Below are 22,848 nucleotides of genomic sequence, written 5' to 3' on the forward strand. Positions count from 1 at the left end.
ACACCTCCAAGCATGCAAGCACCCCTCCCCAGGTGCGACCCTCTCTGGGGGAAGGGGTGGAGGTTGTCATACAGATTTCACGGCTCTAAAGAGCGGATCAGGTCAGCTTCCTGCAGGAATAGAGCAACGGAGATGATAAAACAGTAGAGTTTTCCCGGATGATTCGCTCCCTGCGGTGACGCCGCAGGACGCCGCAGGGAGCCGCAGGGAGCCGCCGTGGTCTCCTCCATCCCCCTCCTCCCCCCCCCCTTACACCCCGCCCTCCCCCCTCTCGCTACAATGACGACGAATTACCCGATATACCACGAATTTTATGATCATTTTTCAAAGCGGATGACGGGATTGGTGTTGGGCAGCGAGTGTGATCTTGGTGCTGGGGTCGCTGCAGGAGGCGGCGACGGGGGCGGTGTTGTGGCGGCCGCGGGAGTACTGCTGGGTGGGGGCGGCGACGGGGCGGTGTTGTGGCGGCCGCGGGAGTACTGCTGGGTGGGGGCGGCGACGGGGGCGGTGTTGTGGCGGCCGCGGGAGTACTGCTGGGTGGGGGCGGCGACGGGGGCGGTGTTGTGGCGGCCGCGGGAGTACTGCTGGGTGGGTGTACTCACCCGTCACTGCACACCCTCAATCACAATAACGTGGCTGAAGATATGATGACCAGACCGCACATCAGAAGATGGAGAAACGACGGACGTTTCGGTCCGTCGTGGATCATTATCAAGTCGTATGGTCCAGTTGGACCGAAACGTCGTTTCTCCATCTTCTGATGTGGTTTGGTTATTATCTTATCTATCAGTTCTTATCTATTAGTGCCTACGAGGGGGTGAGGTCTAGCTCTTCATGCCCCGCCTACCAGCCTTGTGGTACCTGTTGCATTTCAACTTAACTATTCTAGCTTTCAAATTCATCGTCGAATCGGGTCTTAAAGTTGTGGACGGAGGTGGCTTCCACAACTTCTTTTAGAATATTCCACTTGTTGACCACCCGTACGAGGTGCGCGTTTTTCCTTACATTCCTTCGATGTATTTGTGTTAAAAGTTTCCACCTGTGTCCTCTTGACCCGCTGTCTCTCGGTCTAAAGCGTCTATCCTTATCCACCTTATCCATTCCCCACGGTATCTTGTATGTTGTGATCATATCCTCTTTCTTCCTGTTTTCCTATAGGGTTGTGAGGATAGAAAGAACGTAGCTAATAGAGCTACGAAGACAGGTTTCTTTAGCCTGTCTTTGTAGCTTAACCCACTTAGCTCTAGCACCAATCTTGTTGCAAACCTATGTACTTTTTTCAGTTTTGACTTTATGCTGCACAAGGTGTGGATTCCATGCCGGTGCTGCATATTCCAGTATTGGTCTAACAAATGTTGTGTAGATTGTCTTGAGTCAAGATTTAGGTGAGTCTAAATATTTCTAACTTTCTATATGATGTTCTTATATTTGCCAGCGTCTCATATGCTGCCGATGTCACCCTATTTGTGTGCTCCTCTAATTTGAGTGTGGGAGTTATATCCATCCCCAGATCCTTCTCTCTTTCTGATTCCAGTAGTTGCCTTCCCCATATGGTGTAGATGCCTTCAGGTTTCCTCTCTCCCTTTCCCATCTTCATTATCTTACACTTGTTGGGATTGAATTCCAGCAACCATTTGTTTGAATACTCCAGGAGTGGTCCTCCTGTGACTTTCTGTAGTCTTCATCGGTTTTCAAGTACCTCGTCAGCTTTGCATCATCAGCAAACATTGGCATGTGTGGGCTCACGCCCTCGAGCAGGTGGTTCACATAAATTAGAAACAGCAGCGGCCCCAGGATAGAGCCTTGTGGAACCCCACTTGTTACATTCCTCTAGCTGGACACCTCCTCTGACTGTGACTATTTGCTACTTGTCCTTAAGATACTTCCTTACCCAGTTCAGCGGTTTCCCAGTTATCCCAGCTTGCTTCTCCATTTTCTACAACAGTCTTTAACAAGTGTTAAATCCTTTTTGACAGTCTAGACAAATTTTCTACCCAACCTTCCTTTTTCTGTCTTTTTTTAAGAAACCTTTCATAAAACTCAGTCAAGTTTATCAGGCACGACTTTCCCTTTCTAAATCTATGTTGATTTCTTTGTCACATAGTTGATCCTATACATAGAATACTTATCAATGGCACTAATCTGTAGTTTAGTACTTCTTTTGCCCATTTGCTTCCCTGCATTACCTATCGAACTAAGAGTTCACATAACTTTTTCCTCCCACCTCTTTGAGTAGTGTGAACTGTTCTGTTGCATCAGCACTTTTCCCAGCAATGAATTCCATCGTCTCGCAGGCGATGAGTCACAATAACGTGGCAGAAGTATGTTGACCAATCCACACACTAGAAGATGAAGGGACGACGACATTACGGTCCGTCCTGGACCATTTTCAAGTCGAATCAAGTCGAATCGACTTGAGAATGGGCCAGGACGGCCCGAAACGTCGTCGTCCCTTCATCTTCTAGTGTGTGGATTGGTGAACGTATCCATCATCTCATTTGCTGTCTTTTCTTCCATTTCCCTCTCCCATTGGATTTCCCGCAGAAATTCCCTTTTCGTGTTGTAGTCCGCACGTCTGTAATCTCTCTCTTCTCCGTGTTTTACCAATTCCTTCAGCTCCCCTTACGTGTTCAAGCTCAATAATGCAGTGATCGCTAGCTCCTAGAGCCATCTTATACTTTATCCTTTCAACGTCTGTTTCGTTTCAGGAAAACACCAAGTCTAGTGTTGCTGGTAGATCGTCTCTTCTCATTCTTGTTGGGTCTGTGACATGTTGCTTTAAGAAGCGTGTCTGTCATGTCTACCAGTTTTACTCTCGTATGTCTCATCACCACTCGTGGAGATCTTTATTTATCCAGTCTATTTCTCTGTGGTTAAAGTCCCTCCAATATTAGGATTTTAGCTCTTATTCACCATCCTACTGTGGCTCTTTTTTTCCATTACCATCAGGCAATTCTCACTACATCCATCATATTTTTCTCTAGGCTTTCTATTACTTAGGGAGGGGATTATAAATGACTGCTTCCAGTATTATCATGCCTCCCACTGTTGCTATTTTTAATATATATATATATATATATATATATATATATATATATATATATATATATATATATATATATATATATATATATAATATAAGCTTGCTGTCAGTTCCCTCTGTTAATTTTACTTCTTCAAAGCTCCAGTGGAGCTTTAACAACTGAGCTACACCACCTATAGCTATAGGTCTATAGGTAGTATAGCGCCTACACCGCCTGCTACACCATCCTATAGCTATTTATTACTTGATAAATTACTTATTTATCTACTCATTACGGGGAAAAATTGAGTTTCCCATAACACTTGACAGTTTTGTTTCCATCATTGAGATCATCTATGGTTGTACTTTTGCCATTCTCATTTGTAACTATTCCTTTATTAGCAATTCCATCTGCATTTATGTACATAACTTTTATGCTTCTCATGACAGTTTGGCTGCTTTTGGTTTCTCACCGTGTGTGTGTGTGTGTGTGTGTGTGTGTGTGTGTGTGTGTGTACTAACTTATTTGTGCTTGCGAGGGTTGAGCTCTGGCTCTTTGGTCCCGCCTCTCAACTGTCAGTCAACTGGTGTACAGGTTCCTGAGCCTACTGGGCTCTATCATATCTACACTTGAAACAGTGTATGGAGTCAGCCTCCACCACATCACTGCCTAATGTGTGTGTGTGTGTGTTGGGTCTCTGATCACCCCCCCCCCCCCGTCCCCCCCTCCCATATATCCTGCCTCCAGACGTGCCATTACCGCTGTGTTACCCCGTGGTAGCCATTACCACCGCCCACCCCTCCTCTGCCTTCCCCCCCCCCCCCCCGAGGCCTCCAGGTATGCCACTACCACCTCCTGCTCCCCTACCTCCACCTCCTGCTCCACCAACCTCCACCTCCACCTACCTCCACCTCCTGCTCCACCTATTTCCACTAACATTCCCATGAAAACCTCAACGTGCTAATTTCTACTGTTTCTCCTCCAGCGAACTCAAATACACTTAGGAATTTTGAGGGGGAACCTTTGCCACACCGCCGGCTGCTTGTCCCCGTCGGGGCAAACTAAAGGTGGTGGCCCTTGGGTAAATTCAGGTAAATATCTAGTCTTACGCAGTCGCCTCCAGCGCTCAACACCAGCCTAATCGCCTCAAGGTCTGCAACCACCCACTCACGCCTCCAGCGACTTCCCCTAGAGACTTGGAGGAGTACCTCCATGCCCAGTACTCCCTCCCCATCCCCCATCCCCCCAGAGTCGCCTCCAGCATCACCTGTCCTCCCCCCCCCCCCCCCCCCGCCCCTCCCCATGCTCTCCACCCTGTATCCTCGACACACTCTTGCAGGTTCTGGTAATTGGTGATTGCAGAGTAGAGAATTGGTTGGTAATTGTATGATATTGTCAATACACAGACCAATAGTTTTGTGGTGTGGGACGATGCTTTGTGTGTGTGTGTGTGTGTGTGTGTGTGTGTGTGTGTGTGTGTGAGTGTGTGAGTGTGTGTGTGAGTGTGTGAGTGTGTGTGTGTGTGTGTGTGTGTGTGTGTGTGTGTGTGTGTGTGAGTGTGTGTGTGTGTGTGTGTGAGTGTGTGAGTGTGTGAGTGTGTGAGTGTGAGTGTGTGTGTGTGTGTGTGTGTGTGTGTGTGTGTGTGTGTGTGTGTGTGTGTGTGTGTGAGTGTGTGTGTGTGTGTGCGAGTGTGTGAGTGTGTGTGTGAGTGTGTGAGTGTGTGTGTGTGTGTGTGTGTGTGTGTGTGTGTGTGTGTGTGTGTGAGTGTGTGAGTGTGTGTGTGTGTGTGTGTGTGTGTGTGTGTGTGTGTGTATGTGTGTGTGTGTGTGTGTGAGTGTGTGAGTGTGTGAGTGTGTGAGTGTGTGTGTGTGTGTGTGTGTGTGTGTGTGTGTGTGTGTGTATGTGTGTGTGTGTGTGTGTGTGTGTGTGTGTGTGTGTGTGTGGGGAACCACCAGCGTGATCCGCGCCGGCCGTTGTTTTGCGGTTTTCTGTTAAGTCATTCCATTACGGCACGAACGGCAATTTTTGATATGGCTCGCTCAAGGTTTTTTACTCTCGTTGTTCACTAATGTGTTTGTATGATTCGTGTAATATTTATTTAATCTACTAACCGCATCCTTATTTTTTTGTTTTTAACTTGTATGATCTTGTGTTTTGGTGTGTCCGGTTCATCTTCTTTGACAACTCTTTCAATTAAAGACCTTCACTGTTGAGATGTGGAAGATCTCGCTCTTACACACACAACACGGTCACAATATTGCTACATGTTTGTTGACAAAGTTCTGAGAAATTGCGATTATATATATATATATATATATATATATATATATATATATATATATATATATATATATATATATATATAATCGCAATTTCTATATATTTCTATTTCTATATATTATATTTCTACAATCGCAATTATATATATATATGGAACAACGATCACAAAAACACTGATCCAAGTATGCGGAAAAACCACATATGAAAAATAAAGAATGCTAAACGCGTTTTCGGCTTAACTCGCCTTCATCAGAGCATTTTAGAATATTTTAGAATTTTCTCTGTGCTAATAATTTTCCGTTTTGAATTCTCCTTGTTTTCTTTACTCTCTTTTAACACGAATTGCTTGACTTGGGAAAACATGTGAGCGGTGCTTGAGTCTAAAGGCAATCGAGAAAACTTTGAGAAAAGATCACAGAAGCTGGATCTAACCACACTGGAGAGGTGCATGTAAAATGGGAATATGATCCCGACATACAACATACTCCAAGGCAGAGACAGTGAAGACAAGGGTTAGATCGCAAAAGGAAAGGAGCCACGAGCCACTTTGTTTTTATAAAGCTAAAGTAATTAGGAAAAGGAACAAGTAAGGAAGCCAGTAGAGGTAACTCCATACAAGAATTCAGAAGACACGACAAGAGCTTAATTGCACCAACCGAATGAAAGTTGATAGGCGGGTCCAGGAGTTGAAGACCAACTCTCACAAACATGGCCTGACGAACTACACGTGTACGGGCGCGCGCGCACACTGCCATCTCCACCCCATTTTTTTCCTAACCATTTCCCTTCAATCATTCTCCCTTTCTACGTCACCCCCTCACCTACTTCCTCACCCTGTCACAACAACCCCTCCCCTCGCACTCCATCACCCACCACCACCCCCAACCCGCCCCCCACCACCACCCCCAACCCTCCCCCCACCAACCCCATCACCCCCAACCCGCCCCCTCCAACCTACCTCCCCCATTGTCATGTTTACAAATTATCCCTGCCGGTCGGCGCGTCGGCCTGCCAACACAACACTCGCATAGCAAAATACTCACACATCTTATTTTTAACGTTGCGTCTTTGCAACGTTTCTGCAAGATTTATCACTGGTCTTGCAAGCTGTAATTTGCCGACATGTTATTGACTAAATAGATTTTTTTTTTTTTTTTTTTTTTTTTGAGAATGAGGAAGGTGAGAAATATTTTGGTTTTAAAGTTGTTATGTAATATTAAGGTGTGTACTGATGCCTGTCTGTAGACGGACAGGTCACGTTATCGTGAAATATAAAAGACAAATAATGTTAGCATTCTGTCAGGATCATTTTTTACTGCTAAATTTTTTTAAACAAAATATATGCGCTGACAAATCTATTTTCAAACTTTACTGAAAATTTTGTATAACAGATATTTCCGTTAATATATATTGGGAACATTTCAAGGCAATAACGTAGACAAAACTGTACCCAGTGTAACTAATGGTCTTACAGTATAAGATATATTTTAGTACTGTATCATTCATGTATCCAATGTATATTATGATGTATATAATATAATATGCTGCATTTTTTGCACGTGTAAACGGCATTATTGTGTAATCTTCAGTAGCCTAGCATATATATATGTAAACACTAAACAACACGTTCGATTCTCCGTGGCAGGACGGAAATGTTTGGGCAACATTTCCTTTCACCCGATACCTCTGCTCACCTAGCAGTAAATGGGTACCCAGGCAAATTTTGTGGGCTACAATATGAGGAAGGTCAGCATATGGCCTAGAACGACCTTACTCCTGATGACTCTGTTCACCCAGCAGTAAATAGTTGCCATGGAGTTAGGGATCTGTTGTGGTGTGCATCCAGTCGTTCCTACTGAGGTCACATGGCACCGTATGAGGTAGAGGCATGTCATATGACGTCATATGGACATGTCACGTGACATCACCCTGTATCCAAATAGTGCAAGAGCTTGCATACAACATTGCAAAATACATAACCCAAACTATATATTGCACAATGAAAATGTTGCATTTGAAATATTGAAGCGTTACGTGTATCTGCAGCTGTTCGGCAACTTGCACAGCTGTTTTGTACTTGTACAACTGTTCAAGAACTTGAACAGCTGCTCTATAGCAATGCCATATCAACAAAATGATGTAATTAATATAATTTAACAATAACACGAGCAACTAAGCATGCAGGTGAGGGTTCACTACTCATCAGGATTGTCACAGAAAACGGGAATCATATAAATAAAACCTCCTATAATAATATTTTCTTTCGGACGACATTGACAAGTTATAGAGTTGGCTGAGAACACAATAAATATTACGATTTGATTATGGAAGCATCAATTATACTATCCAAACACATGACCGGGAGCTGAAATATCGATGTATTTTTATATTCTATATATACTTTCATATTATAATTATATATAATTATACTGGTTGCTGTACCGACCAGTTCATCCATTTGGCTTGGTCTGCACAACGTCGGTGTTTGATTCCCGATGGCTCATGAGTACTCGTATGCCGGCTCCTTGTCATCATATTCCAGGTCCTGCATGGTCGTTTTGCTTAACGCTTTCTTCTCATAATTATCTCAATCCAACGCTGACCATTCTGGACGAAGTTAAGATACAGCTTAAGAACATAAGAATATAAGAATAAAGGTAACTGCGGAAGGCCTATTGGCCCATACGAGGCAGCTCCTATCTACATACTTAAGCTGCTCTATTCTTCTGGGATTATATTGACTTATCTTAGTAAACTTACTTGAAGGACGCAGGTAAAGTTCACGTAAGTTTAGATCAAATATATTTTAAAATGATACTGGAGCTTAGGCTACTTGTATCTTCCGGCAGATTAGGTTATTCTCAGGAGAAAGCACTAAGCCAGTATGACTATATAGCATCTGGTAGGGATACGAGAACAGAATAGGTAATCTGTCCTTTCGAATAATTCATCGTATTTTGACGTGCAAATCCCCAACGTAAATATATGATGTACTATAGATCAGTGCGGCTCGCTAAATTGATGGTAGTGTTCCGTTTTTCTATTCGCTGGTCCTCGGTTAGGTTCATGCAATTTAGTACAATATTTTTGTGACGTTGTAACAACTGGAGAGGAGAGGCTGGAGTAGGAGCTGGGGTGAAGGAACGGTGTCTGATCACTTGAACCGCCGATGCAGCAAGACTGGACGCTCTCGTTCTACCGTTGAATGACTTTTGTCCTATCGTCGGCCCGAGTGGGTTAAGCCAGGTGTCTGGGAATCACCAGAACGCCGGGTCAAGTCACCCCTCATTGTCCCAGATGATTTTTTTGTTCTCATTGATATATCACGCCGGATATAGTGATTGTATTAATTTAATATTTATCATTATTGTCAAAATTAGTATTATTACAATTAATAAAGCGGTGTTTCATTCTGTACTGGGGAGTAGGGTGTGGGATTCGAGTGGGGGAGGGAGGGGTACCTCCCCCATAGAACAATACCGACGATCTCTCTGATGACAGGTTGCTGGCGAGCGCCTCCAATCGACATTCAATTTGCCCACTGTAAACACCCATTACCAGTGGTCACTGTAAACACCCATTACCACTGGTCACTGTAAACACCCATTACCAGTGGTCACTGTAAACACCCATTACCACTGGTCACTGTAAACACCCATTACCACTGGTCACTGTAAACACCCATTACCACTGGTCACTGTAAACCCCCATTACCACTGGTCACTGTAAACACCCATTACCACTGGTCACTGTAAACACCCATTACCACTGGTCACTGTAAACACCCATCACCACTGGTCACTGTAAACACCCATCACCCCTGGTCACTGTAAACACCCATCACCACTGGTCACTGTAAACACCCATTACTACTGGTCACTGTAAACACCCATTACCACTGGTCACTGTAAACACCCATCACCACAGGTCACTGTAAACACCCATCACCACTGGTCACTGTAAACACCCATCACCACTGGTCACTGTAAACACCCATTACCACTGGTCACTGTAAACACCCATCACCACTGGTCACTGTAAACACCCATTACCACTGGTCACTGTAAACACCCATCACCACTGGTCACTGTAAACACCCATTACCACTGGTCACTGTAAACACCCATCACCACTGGTCACTGTAAACACCCATTACCACTGGTCACTGTAAACACCCATTACCACTGGTCACTGTAAACACCCATTACCACTGGTCACTGTAAACACCCATTACCACTGGTCACTGTAAACACCCATCACCACTGGTCACTGTAAACACCCATCACCACACTCGCGGCCGCCGGCAAGCGAATTTGTTGTAAATATCCGCTCAAGCCGAAGTGGGTGAGAAGGTACACGCTCTTGGGTCATGGTTGGCGCATGTGAGGGTTGTTGTTGTTATAGATTCAGCTACTGGAAACAAAAAGTTGCAAGTAGCACGGGCTATGGTGAGCCCGTAGTGGACTTACCTGGCACAGGAGCGGGGCTGTGACTTGTTTCTCCCCCTTGTATGTGAGGGGGTTGTAGGCACACAAGGATGTCAGGTGGTCAGATGTTGACATCATGTGATCATGATGTCAACATCTGACCAGCAACACAGGCCAGGGATCCCAAGGCAGGACTCATCACACAACCACTTACGAAACCTGTATATCTTTCCTTAATCATTGCGGCTTTGTTTACATTTATTAAGCAGTTTACAAGTTTGGACACATCACAACCTAATTAGGTTATTGTTGTTATAAACAACATCGTGGCGTTTTGGAGCTCAGGACGATTAAATGCAAACACAGCCGCCATGATTGAGAAAAGATGTACTGGCTTTGTTAATTGCTGCGTAAATGTAACGAATGAAGATACAGTGAATAAAATCAACAATATCTGCCGCTCGGAAGCACCGAACTTACTTTACTAAGCAAAGTCCGACAGTGGCTTTATTAAATATGTATTTATGTAATTACTGAGTTAATAACTGTATAATGTTCTTCTATATATTTTTTAATTAATTAATAATAATAATAATATTATTATTATTAGTATTATTGTTATTATTCGAATATAAATGTACATAAGAACCCTTGAGTGTTGTTATTGATACGACGTCATCAGTGGGATCCTGTAAAGGTGCTTTCATCTGTGCGTTTCTCTTAATTCACTTTAATCGATGCGTTCTTGTCAGTGTATTACTTTAAGTCGGACCTCAACTGGTTTTCGTGGAATTTGTGTATGTTGTTTGGTACGACCTTCGGCGGGTCAGGAGAGGTCATGGTCCGTTGCGCTCCAGGCTCTGAGGTGGGCGTGGGCAGTGACTCGCGGTGTGGGCGTGGGCTGTGACTCGCGGTGTGGGCGTGAGCTGTGACTCGCGGTGTGGGCGTGAGCTGTGACTCGCGATGTGGGCGTGGTCGATGCCTTAAGCCGGGTAATGGACAGGAATGTTGTCTCGAGAGTGAGGATGATGGACCTGCCTGCTTGGTCTGTCATCCGTGTAGGATCATTTCTGCTCCCCTGTGCTCGTCGTGCTGGTCAGAATGTACGTTACTGCCCGTCGTGTGCTCGACCTCGCTCGGTCGAGCACACTGCGGCGTAGGCGTCGACCGGTCATCTGGTAGTGGAAGTGAAGGATTGCCAGAGTTCTTAGAGCACTGAACCTCCCTCCAGGTGGGCTGTATAATGGCCTACTTCACGTCAGAGGAGAGAGAGAGAGAGAGAGAGAGAGAGAGAGAGAGAGAGAGAGAGAGAGAGAGAGAGAGAGAGAGAGAGAGAGAGAGAATGAGAGAGAATGAGACGCTGAATGCACAACCACTGCATATGGTACCTTAGAAGAACAAATGAGACACCACATGAAGGAAGACAGCTCGTCCTCCAAACAAAGATCCAAAAGTGATTCCATGCACCCGCCAAACCCCCTGTTTATGAATGAAAAGCGGTTTACACACGACTCACAACTGCTGACGTTCGAACATATCCGGAACAAGTGCTTCACTGACGAATTTTGTTCGAATCACAACGCTATAAATGCTTCACCCACGTACTACAAATACAAATAATCGCCAACAGAACCTGAACACCTAACCTAACCTAACCTATGCCTATTTATACACAATATGCTAATATATTATAATATTAATTTATACTTGAGAAAATTCCCGTTTTGAATGAACAGCATGTTAAAATATATGAATGCGTCTGTGGGGTTGACCGCTGGATGTAATGGACTTGAGTCGAGGACGGGTTGAGGAAGAACACCAACACATCAAGAAAACATTAGAACAGACATACAGACTCAAAGATACGTAGACATAGAGGCAAAGATATACGCGCACACACACACACACACACACACACACACACACACACACACACACACACACACACACACACACACACACACACACACAGTTCGTATCCTCACCTGGCCGTGTTTGTCCATCTCGTTGTTGGTGAGTTTGACTTTCTCGAAGGAGACGATCTGCTTCTTGAGTTGGTCGCCGGTGTAGGGAGAGTCTGGGTGAGCGTAGAGCCTATAGGGCGGCGGTGGGTCGGCCTTTCCTGCCACCAGCCACGAGGACCGGTGGTACGCGTACCTGTGACAACACTTGTTATAGTGACCCTGGCTGACAACACTTGTTATAGTGACCTTGGCTGACAACACTTGTTATAGTGACCCTGGCTGACAACACTTGTTATAGTGACCCTGGCTAGCAACACTTGTTATAGTGACCCTGGCTGACAACACTTATAGTGACCCTGGCTGACAACACTTGTTATAGTGACCCTGGCTGACAACACTTGTTATAGTGACCCTGGCTGACAACACTTGTTATAGTGACCTTGGCTGACAACACTTGTTATAGTGACCCTGGCTGACAACACTTGTTATAGTGACCCTGGCTGACAACACTTGTTATAGTGACCTTGGCTGACAACACTTGTTATAGTGACCCTGGCTGACAACACTTGTTATAGTGACCCCTGGCTGACAACACTTGTTATAGTGACCCTGGCTGACAACACTTGTTATAGTGAGCCTGGCTGACAACACTTGTTATAGTGACCCTGGCTGACAACACTTGTTATAGTGACCCTGGCTGACAACACTTGTTATAGTGACCCTGGCTGACAACACTTGTTATAGTGACCCTGGCTGACAACACTTGTTATAGTGGCCCTGACTGACAACACTTGTTATAGTGACCCTGGCTGACAACACTTGTTATAGTGACCCTGGCTGACAACACTTGTTATAGTGACCCCTGGCTGACAACACTTGTTATAGTGACCCTGGCTGACAACACTTGTTATAGTGACCCTGGCTGACAACACTTGTTATAGTGACCCTGGCTGACAACACTTGTTATAGTGACCCTGGCTGACAACACTTGTTATAGTGGCCCTCCTGACAACACTTGTTATAGTGACCCTCCTGACAGCACTTGGTTGTTCCTAGGTCACAACACTCCCTGCTCTACCCCTTACAACACACGTAAACCTACCAGCAACAGAAGTAAACTTAACCTAAGTAAATCAAAGTAAACCAGCAAGTTAGGAACACCAGTATACCCACCAGCAACAGAAGCTAGCTAGCAACAACGCATGTTTTGCAAATCAGAGAGACACCTTGTTATCAGACCTGTGACAACACCTGTGTATTGTTAATCTATGTGGTGTACTTGTGTACATATGTTTACACAGGTGTTCTCTCTAGTGTGCTAACAAGCGGTTGTACACGATCATCTCTTTCCCTTCTCTCATCCCTCTGTTGCACACACACATGCACGCACGTGTGGCTACATGTGTTTAATCACACTGTGTGTGTGTGTGTGTGTGTGTGTGTGTGTGTGTGTGTGTGTGTGTGTGTGTGTGTGTGTGTGTGTGTGTGAGAGAGAGAGGGTGTGTGTGTGTAGGTGTGGGTGTGTATGTGTGTAGGTGTGGGTGTGTATGTGTGTAGGTGTGGGTGTGGGTGTGTGTGTGTGTGGGTGTGTGTGGGTGTGTGGGTGTGTGTGGGTGTGTGGGTGTGTGTGGGTGTGTGTGTGTGTGTGTAGGTGGGTGTGTATGTGGGTGTGTATGTGGGTGTGTATGTGTATGTGTGTGGGTGTGCGTGTGAAAGAGCTAGAATGCCACAAAACATAAATCACTCTGGAATCACTTTGAGTGATTCAAATAAATCACTTTGCGCTACCACTCACATCCTGTGAGCGGTAGCGCAAAAAAGATTACGTAGTGCACAAAAGGTTTTAACAGACCCCAGCAGAGATTTTTACATTAATAATTACATCTAATCTGCACACACACAATTATGTTGTCAGCTAGTTATGGGACTTTTTTCATTACAGTATCTCTGTATTTACAGTAAATATACATTGATGGTAGGTCTTTTGCTAACACATAAACTCTATGTATAGTGATTTTGCTAACGGGGGAAGGGCCCTTAACCTCTGAGAAGAGAACATGTGGCACCCGGGAAAGCTTTCTGTGACGCATCTGAGAAGGGTGACCTGGCCGACCACAAGACGTACCTGTAACGTTTGTTATCGACGGGAACAATGTCAAGGAGGACTGCGTAGCGCTGCTCCGACTTGAGACCCGTGAAGGAGGCTCGAACGGTGGGGAACATCCGCCTGAGGGAGACACAGTAGCACGTCAGAGGAAGTCACTCATATATTAATAAGAAAAAACAAATAGGAGATAACCTAGTTCAAATGGGGGAGTTATTTTGTCAAACAACAAAAAAACAAAAAAGATAACCATATATTACCTAGAAAAATAAATTAGGGATAATTTCATTGGTTAGTTGGTTAACATGGGGTAAAATCTAATCTCAAAATATCAATCATAAATAGGTATGACATAAGAGGATAACCTCTTGATTTGTTAAACTAGATTAAGTAACAATACTGAAACCAAATTATTGTATTATCATCCAAATGGTTAAAATGATGATCTTGTAATGGGTTAAACTGCCTACTGGACTTCTAATACACTAAACTGCATCAATAACAGTGTTAAAAAAGTTGAATGAGTTAAAAATACGAAAATTAATTTATAATGAAGTTTAATGGGGGGCAAAGAGGATAATACTTTGGTGACCCATTTAAATATACTAATTACATCTTAACGGGTTAACCAACCAATTGAACTGGTTGGTTCAGCAACAGCCCCGCTTGTTGCAGGTCGGCGTTCGATCCTCGACGGTCCAAGTGGTTGGGCACCAATCCTACCCTTCTATCCCAGAGCATTCACCCAAAATCCCTCCCAAGTGCTGTGTAATGGTACTGGCTTAGCGCTTTCTCTTTATAATTACCTAACCCTCGTAATAGGTTAGGTGATATACTTATATATATATATATATATATATATATATATATATATATATAGCAGGCGGCTAGACGTTTGCGAGGCACTACACATCAAGAAGTCAACACCAGCAATCAACAGCCAATTATTGCACAACTATATTCTACCCACCTCAAGACTCCGCCCCAATATAGAAGCATCAAGAAATATGGACCAATAGGCTTTCTACAAACACTTCTATTCAATATCCATTGTTTCGTGTTCTGTCTTGTGTTGATACTTTTAATACCCTATTAATATCCTCTAATGCCACATCATCCTTCCCACCTTACTCAAAATGTAATGCCACATCACCCTTCCCACCTCACTCAAATGTAGATATAAAATCAGGGAAACGCAAGTTCTAATCAGTTGTGTATTTGTGAAGTCTTTGAAAATGTAATAAGTTTTACGAAACGCGCCCGTGTCGCGTCAGACTAGAAATAAAAATGAATTTTGGAGAAGTGATTTTTAATTTACCTCCAACAGTGAAGCATAATGTACGAAAGATTGAGAAAATTCGTGTTAGAATTATTAATCTTACTTTTTCGGTCATATTTAATAAAATATGTCTACAGGAAAGACTGCTACCAAAATATACTAATATATATATATATATATATATATATATATATATATATATATATATATATATATATATATATATGTTGGTATTATATAACCAAAGAACTCTTCTCCATGAAGGATTCGAACCTTAGAAAAAAACAAAATATATATATATATATATATATATATATATATATATATATATATATATATATATATATATATATATATATAGAGAGAGAGAGAGAGAGAGAGAGAGAGAGAGAGAGAGTTATTCTTCTTCCTTGAAGATCGTGTAGGGCGAGAATGGCATCAGATCGGAAGTTATGTGATCACTGTATGCAAATTAACCGCCAGAACGGAACTCCGGTCGAGATGGCGACGAAGTGAAGAAGCTGTCCCCCCCCCCCCACATCCTTCCCCCCCCCCCCCATTCCCTCCCACGCCTTCCCTCCCTCTCCTCTCCCACTCCATCTCTCCCTCTACCCCCCCCCCCCCTCGCACCAGACGTCGGTGTAAGATCCAAACCAAACAGCCCGAAGAACAATCATAGATAATGACTGATCAGAGCAACAGAGACGTGGGATCCCTTGTTGTTTCCAGCGTAGGTTAGACAAACTTGTGCATGAGTTTGGGTGGATATCAATAGCAGCTGCCTCGTGTGAGTCAATAGACCTTCTTCAATCTGTTTAATTATGTCTTTAATGTTGAGGCAAGAAACAAGAAGCACTTAGTGGGCCAGGTAGAGGCTAACGATGTACTAAGTTGACTGAACCTAACGTAACCAAGTCCCCCACACATAGAAAACGGGACATCTCATCCCTTTTGCAAGCAACTATGAATTTGAGTACATCTTATTACGTTACGTTATCATGCGATGTGTTATGCGAGAGGACAGGTTGGTATGGTGGTGCTGGGGGCCGGGATATGTGCTGGGGGCCCGGGGTATGTGGTGGTGCTGGGGGCCGGGGTATGTGGTGGTGGTGGGGGGCCGGGGTATGTGTTAGGGGCCCGGGGTATGTGCTGGTGCTGGGGGCCGGGGTATGTGGCCGTGCTGGGGGGCCGGGGTATGTGGCCGTGCTGGGGGGCCGGGATGCCGTGCTCACTGTTCACCGCGGTTGTCACTATTAAGAAGAAGGAGGAGGATCATTTACACGCCAACGGCATGTAGGCGGAATTCCTGGCCCAGAGCGGCGACCTGACGGATGGGACCCGAACACTTGCTAACAGACACGGAAGTTGCTTGCTGGCTCCGTGTCTTGTGGGGGAGCTGGGGAAGAGAGGGATGAAGGGGGGAAGGGAAGAGGGGTTGAAGGGGGGAAGGGAAGAGGGGTTAAAGGGGGGAAGGGAAGAGGGGTTGAAGGGAAGGGGGGGAAGAAGAGAGGGTTGAAGAGCGGAAGAGAGAAGGCAGCTCGTGTGGAGGCTGTCAAGAAAGGCTTCGTCTTTATCGTCAAATCTATATATATATAAATGGTATTGAGAAGACTTAAGTTTTCAACACCATTTTCCAAGATGAGTGAATCTTCCGTCTGTGTGCTAGGCGAGGCGAGCGTCACGGGTCTGTCAGTCAAGGACGAGCCGTCACGGGTCTGTCAGTCAAGGACGAGCCGTCACGGGTCTGTCAGTCAAGGACGAGCCGTCACGGGTCTGTCAGTCAAGGACGAGCCGTCACGGGTCTGTCAGTCAAGGACGAGCCGTCTCGAAACTGTCACTCAAGGACGAGCCGTCACGAAACTGTCAGTCAAGGACGAGCCGTCACGAAACTGTCAGTCAAGGACGAGCCGTCACGAAACTGTCAGTCAAGGACGAGCCGTCACGAAACTGTCAGTCAAGGACGAGCCGTCACGAAACTGTCACTCGAAGGACAAGTTTCTCAAACGTCTCGTCACACTTCCCATCCTGGTGACGTCACCCCACATAATACTTCATGTATTTTTGCGATCAATTTCCTTTTTCACATATGAGAAATCCTGCACAAAAACATCACAAATCCTATACAAAAAATCACAAATCCTACACAAAAAATCCCATTAACATGATACATCGGTGAGAAAATCAATGGAAATCCTGAGGAGGATTCGACCCTGGATGTTTTATCTTCAGTAATCCCACGTGACGGCAGACTATTGCCAAGACGGAGATTAAAATTGACTTGGATGTCACTTTGAAGGTTTTCCTTCACGTTTGCCTTCAATTAGGTTCAATACTTCTATATTTCCTTAATTATAATTTCGTGTAGTACGTAAAGAAATTTGAGGCATTTTTGAATCTGGTTGAGAAACGAATTAAGATATTCATTTGCAAGCCCGAGGATGCAACACGTCCTCTTGCAAGCCCGAGGATGCAACACGTCCTCTTGCAAGCCCGAGGATGCAACACGTCCTCTTGCAAGTCCGAGGATGCAACACGTCCTCTTGGAAGTCCAAGAATGCAACACGTCCTCTTGCAAGCCCGAGGATGCAACACGTCCTCTTGCAAGTCCGAGGATGCAACACGTCCTCTTGCAAGTCCGAGGATGCAACACGTCCTCTTGCAAGCCCGAGGATGCAACACGTCCTCTTGCAAGTCCGAGGATGCAACACGTCCTCTTGCAAGCCCGAGGATGCAACACGTCCTCTTGCAAGCCCGAGGATGCAACACGTCCTCTTGCAAGTCCGAGGATGCAACACGTCTTCTAGCAAGTCCAAGAATGCAACACGTCCTCTAGCAAGCCCAAGAATGCAACACGTCTTCTAGCAAGCCCAAGAATGCAACACGTCCTCTAACAAGTCCAAGAATGCAACACGTCCTCTAGCAAGCCCAAGAATGCAACACGTCTTCTAGCAAGCCCAAGAATGCAACACGTCCTCTTGCAAACCCAAGAATGCAACACGTCTTCTAGCAAGTCCAAGAATGCAACACGTCCTCTAACAAGTCCAAGAATGCAACACGTCCTCTTGCAAGTCCAAGAATGCAACACGTCTTCTAGCAAGTCCAAGAATGCAACACGTCCTCTAACAAGTCCAAGAATGCAACACGTCCTCTTGCAAGTCCAAGAATGCAACACGTCCTCTAACAAGCCCAAGAATGCAGCACGTCCTCACGGAGGCCGGAGGAGGACGCGCACATTACCAGCCTCGACAATATTTACACAAACAATGGCAGTGGTTGCTCGTTAACGTCTTGTGGCTCCCACAACGACGCCATCTGAGGCATTCCTCTGCCCTGACCCCCGTGGGGCGCCCTGGGGGCCCAGGCGGGGGTAGGGACGGAGAGGGAAAGGGACGGTGAAGGGGTGATGGGAGATGCCGGAGAAGAGAGGGGTGAGGGTGACTGAAGGGAGGGGGATGTGGAGAGGAAGGGGATTCTGAAAGAGAGGGGGAGTACTGAGACCAGAAAAGAAAGGGGGGGATAGGAAGTGGGTTGGAGGGTGATGGGGGATAGGGGGAAATGGAAGGGAATGGAGGAAGGGGGGGGGCATAGTGGAAGGGGTGAGAAGGGAGGAATAGGAGAGGGCAAAAAGGGGGGAGGTAAGTGTGGGGTGGCAGGGGGGGGGCAAGAGAGAGAGATACACAAATTTAAGATACATAAACAATTTAACCCGACATTGATGTTATATATTGAGGTTGTCTCAACAGAATCATATTTGATTGACATTCTATAGGATTAGTGTTACAAACTGCGCGTTCACGCTTCAACGTGAAGCGTCTGGCCGAGCTGGGGTGGAGGAGCTGGGGTGGAGGAGATGGGGTGGAGGAGCTGGGGCGGAGGAGCTGGGGCGGAGGAGCTGGGGTGGAGGAGCTGGGGCGGAGGAGCTGGGGCGGAGGAGCTGGGGCGGAGGAGCTGGGGCGGAGGAGCTGGGGCGGAGGAGCTGGGGTGGAGGAGCTGGGGCGGAGGAGCTGGGGCGGAGGAGCTGGGGCGGAGGAGCTGGAGTGGAGGAGCTGGGGTGGAAGAGCTGGGGTGGAGGAGCTGGGGTGGAGGAGCTGGGGCGGAGGAGCTGGGGCGGAGGAGCTGGGGTAGAGGAGCTGGGGTAGAGGAGCTGGGGTAGAGGAGCTGGGGTGGAGGAGCTGGGGTAGAGGAGCTGGGGTGGAGGAGCTGGGGTGGAGGAGCTGGGGTGGAGGAGCTGGGGCTAACTTGGCAATGAAAGGACAAGATACGTTTCCGTTCATGACTTCTCGAGGCAGCTAGCGACCCTCTGCTTCCCCCTCTAGCCTCTATTACTGCCTCCCGTCTATCCTCTATTACTGCCTCTCGTCTATCCTGTCACTGCTTTCTGTGCCTCTCGCTGTGGAAACAAGTTGCTGGGCCGAGACCTGGCTCACCAGTAAAGCTCTGCAGTGCGTGTGTGGTATTGTGTGGCCGAGCGGAGGGCAAACTTACAACTCATGAAATCGGGCGTAAATCTGTCAAGGGAGAGAGCGCTGCTGGCTAGCCAGCCCGTCCTCCTAAGGTTGCCCAACGTCAAGAAAACGATCAGTTTAAAGTGTCGTCTCCTAACCTACCAGAGGACCTAAAACAGAAAACGGGACAGTACGTCACTTTCGCCAGCCGCTTCCATTTTCTAGTACGACAATATTTGGGTCTAGGAGGACAGGTTGTAGGAGGACACGTCGTACGAGGACAGGTTGTAGGAGGACACGTCGTACGAGGACAGGTTGTTGGAGGACAGGTTGCACTAGCAGAGTTTGAGGCACTCGAGTGCTCAACAGCACTAACGTTAGTGCCTGCTTCACACGTCGGGCATCCTGTAGGCCAAGATACCCTTTAGGACTTGAAAAATAAAGTACTCAGTCCAGTAGACACAGCAACATTTTATTTTTGTGAGTAGGGACTCTGGAGGGGAAAGATTACAAGCGCGTTCATTAAGCTTTCTTTAGTGTTATTCGAAACCTTGAAACTGCTTCGAATATTTTTGCATAATGCCTCTTAGTGAGAGCCAGTGTCGACCCAACACTCCGCCCACCTCAACACGACATCCAGACATATTCCCTCACCACGGCAGGGAGATGACAGAGCAACGCTCACCAGGTTTTCAAATGATAAAAGGCACAAAAATAAGACCTTGCATGGTCAGTTTAAAATATCAAGTCGTTGGGTCCTTCCTTTCATCCTGGGAACGCAATCAACGGCCTCTGTAACCGATGATCATCGCCTTAACGTTCTTCTGACATTAAGGTGAAAACGAAGACACGATTCCCAGATTGCGTATACTTGTCTGGTGTAAGTTCATGTTCTTGACGACTAGCTACTCAGTGTCTCTTTTTACCCAGCTAATTCCGTCTTCGTTTGGTCTGATCACGTCTCGAGTTACTATTGAAGCCTCTATCTTAGCAGCCTTGCGTCGTCTCCTGAGACACACTCGGCGGCCGTCTAGGTTCCACTGCCTTCATAATGTATTGATCGTCCAAATATACACTACTGAGGAAGTGAATAGCCGATAATGGTTAAACATTCAATACTCTTTACGACAATTGGAATATGTTTGTCGAGCCTCTTATCAGAAGAGGATTTCAACACTGCTATCCCCCCCTCCCATTCTCGTGTGTGTGTGTGTGTGTGTGTGTGTGTGTGTGTGTGTGTGTGTGTGTGTGTGTGTGTGTGTGTGTGTGTGTGTGTGTGTGTGTACACGCCTGGTACTGTACAGTGAATGTAACGACATAGCTGAGAATTATGTTGTTGGGAGTCATGTTTACTGACTTTAAAATATATACATGAGAAGAACACCCGTTTTCGAACACACACACGCTTAGTTTATTATATAATTTAATAGGTTGCTGGCCATCAATTAGGTCTGGAGCCATTATCTTGGAAGCCCTACGGCTGAGCATACTAGGTCCAAGAGCTGAAGCTCGATTATGTACACACACAAAATATGAGACAAGTAACAAACACACAACTTGACGTAAGTTACTTGTAAAAACTATTCATTAATACAATATCAAGAATGTAGAGTGTGGATCAGAAAGACAGTCATTACTTCATAACCTACAAAGTAACGTCTTATCGCTATACGAGGCCCCCCCAACAAAAACATAATTTAGTCCTGTACTAAAGCAAACTTTAAAATATATACATCTCTCAGTGTATATATATCCCTATACTTAACACTGAAGTAATTATAAACTTTCAGGTTAATTTACCGAACTGCGGACCTCACGGTGTACATGCTGAGGACCACAACAACCCAACACACGCTGTCTATAGCCACCTCAGATGACAGTCACCAACACCAATAACTCTATAGACTTACCACCATGAACACACAAACAAGCCCTGCATTAACGAGAACACAAATTGCGGTCAGTAAATCTAAAAAGATGCGCTATCATCCACAGCTTTGCCCCGGGATATATTGGATGAAATGATCGGTGTGTGGGATTGTGAGTCAAGCGAGGCCCTGTCAACCTTTCAGCATCCGTCACTGACATGAATATAATTAATGCTCTCCCTGCACCTGCATCTGGCAACACAAATGCTAAAAAAAAGATACCGTCTTTACACCTGCAAGATGACAGTTCTAAGGCAATTGCTAAGTGATGCAAACACGTGGAAATTTGTTCGACTACTTCCCCCCCTCCCCCCTCATTCTTGTACCCTTGCACCTCACACCTCTCTGGTATATTGCTGTTGGTGTGGTTCGTTGGGTGGAATGGTTGCTGTTGGTGTGGTTCGTTGGGTGGAATGGTTGCTGTTGGTGTGGTTCGTTGGGTGGAATGGTTGCTGTTGGTGTGGTTCGTTGGGTGGAATGGTTGCTGTTGGTGTGGTTCGTTGGGTGGAATGGTTGCTATTGGTGTGGTTCGTTGGGTGGAATGGTTGCTGTTGGTGTGGTTCGTTGGGTGGAATGGTTGCTGTTGGTGTGGTTCGTTGGGTGGAATGGTTGCTGTTGGTGTGGTTCGTTGGGTGGAATGGTTGCTGTTGGTGTGGTTCGTTGGGTGGAATGGTTGCTGTTGGTGTGGTTCGTTGGGTGGAATGGTGTTGCTACACCACGCCCTCCAGAGAGGCAAAATTCATACGACGATACAATTTTCCTATTGCTTATTTGCTAGAAGTTTCATCGGCTGATAAGTGCGTGCGTGGGCCCTTGAGGGGAGTGCGTACGTGGGCCCTTGAGAGGGGAGTGCGTGCGTTGGTCCTTGAGGGAGGGGAGTGCGTGCGTGCGTGGGTCCTTGAGGGAGGGGAGTGCGTGCGTGCGTGGGTCCTTGAGGGAGGGGAGTGCGTGCGTGCGTGGGCCCTTGAGGGAGGGGAGTGCATGCATGAATCCTTGGGGGGGGGGGGGGGGGGGAATGAATGCGTGATTCCTTTGAGGAAGTGACTTCGCAGGTCATTAAAGGAGTAATTGCACGAGTCCCAGAAAAAGTACGAGCCCCCATCCTTGGGGGATAGGCTGTGTCCCAGGCAGGACCCTTCAAGGGACCCTGTGAAAGTCCTACCTGCTCGATACCTGCTTGATGGGGTTCTGGGAGTTCTTCTACTCAACCTATTAGGACCTTCTTCTATATATATATATATATATATATATATATATATATATATATATATATATATATATATATATATATATATATATATATATATAACACGTTGTACTGAACGGGGTGAGAATAGCTTGAGCTACCTCATCCCTTTGTATGTATTTATACTTCAATAAACTTAATTTCAATTTAAT

At 45.8% G+C, this 22,848-nt stretch overlaps 1 protein-coding gene across 1 annotated transcript in view; it reads right to left on the bottom strand.

Moving 5' to 3' along the window:
- The window catches only part of LOC123752326 (T-box transcription factor TBX20-like), a 142,830-nt gene that overhangs the window by 27,701 nt on the left and 92,281 nt on the right, over positions 1-22,848 (bottom strand). Inside the window, exons 3-4 of the mRNA XM_069321776.1 lie at positions 13,820-13,921; positions 11,716-11,887 (exon numbers count right to left, since the gene is read on the bottom strand). Of these exons, the coding sequence (XP_069177877.1) occupies positions 11,716-11,887; positions 13,820-13,921 (274 nt within the window). The remainder of the gene's footprint in view (positions 1-11,715; positions 11,888-13,819; positions 13,922-22,848) is intronic.

The sequence above is a fragment of the Procambarus clarkii genome, chromosome 10 (genome assembly GCF_040958095.1).
Source record: "Procambarus clarkii isolate CNS0578487 chromosome 10, FALCON_Pclarkii_2.0, whole genome shotgun sequence".
In the NCBI taxonomy this organism is placed as follows: domain Eukaryota; kingdom Metazoa; phylum Arthropoda; class Malacostraca; order Decapoda; family Cambaridae; genus Procambarus; species Procambarus clarkii.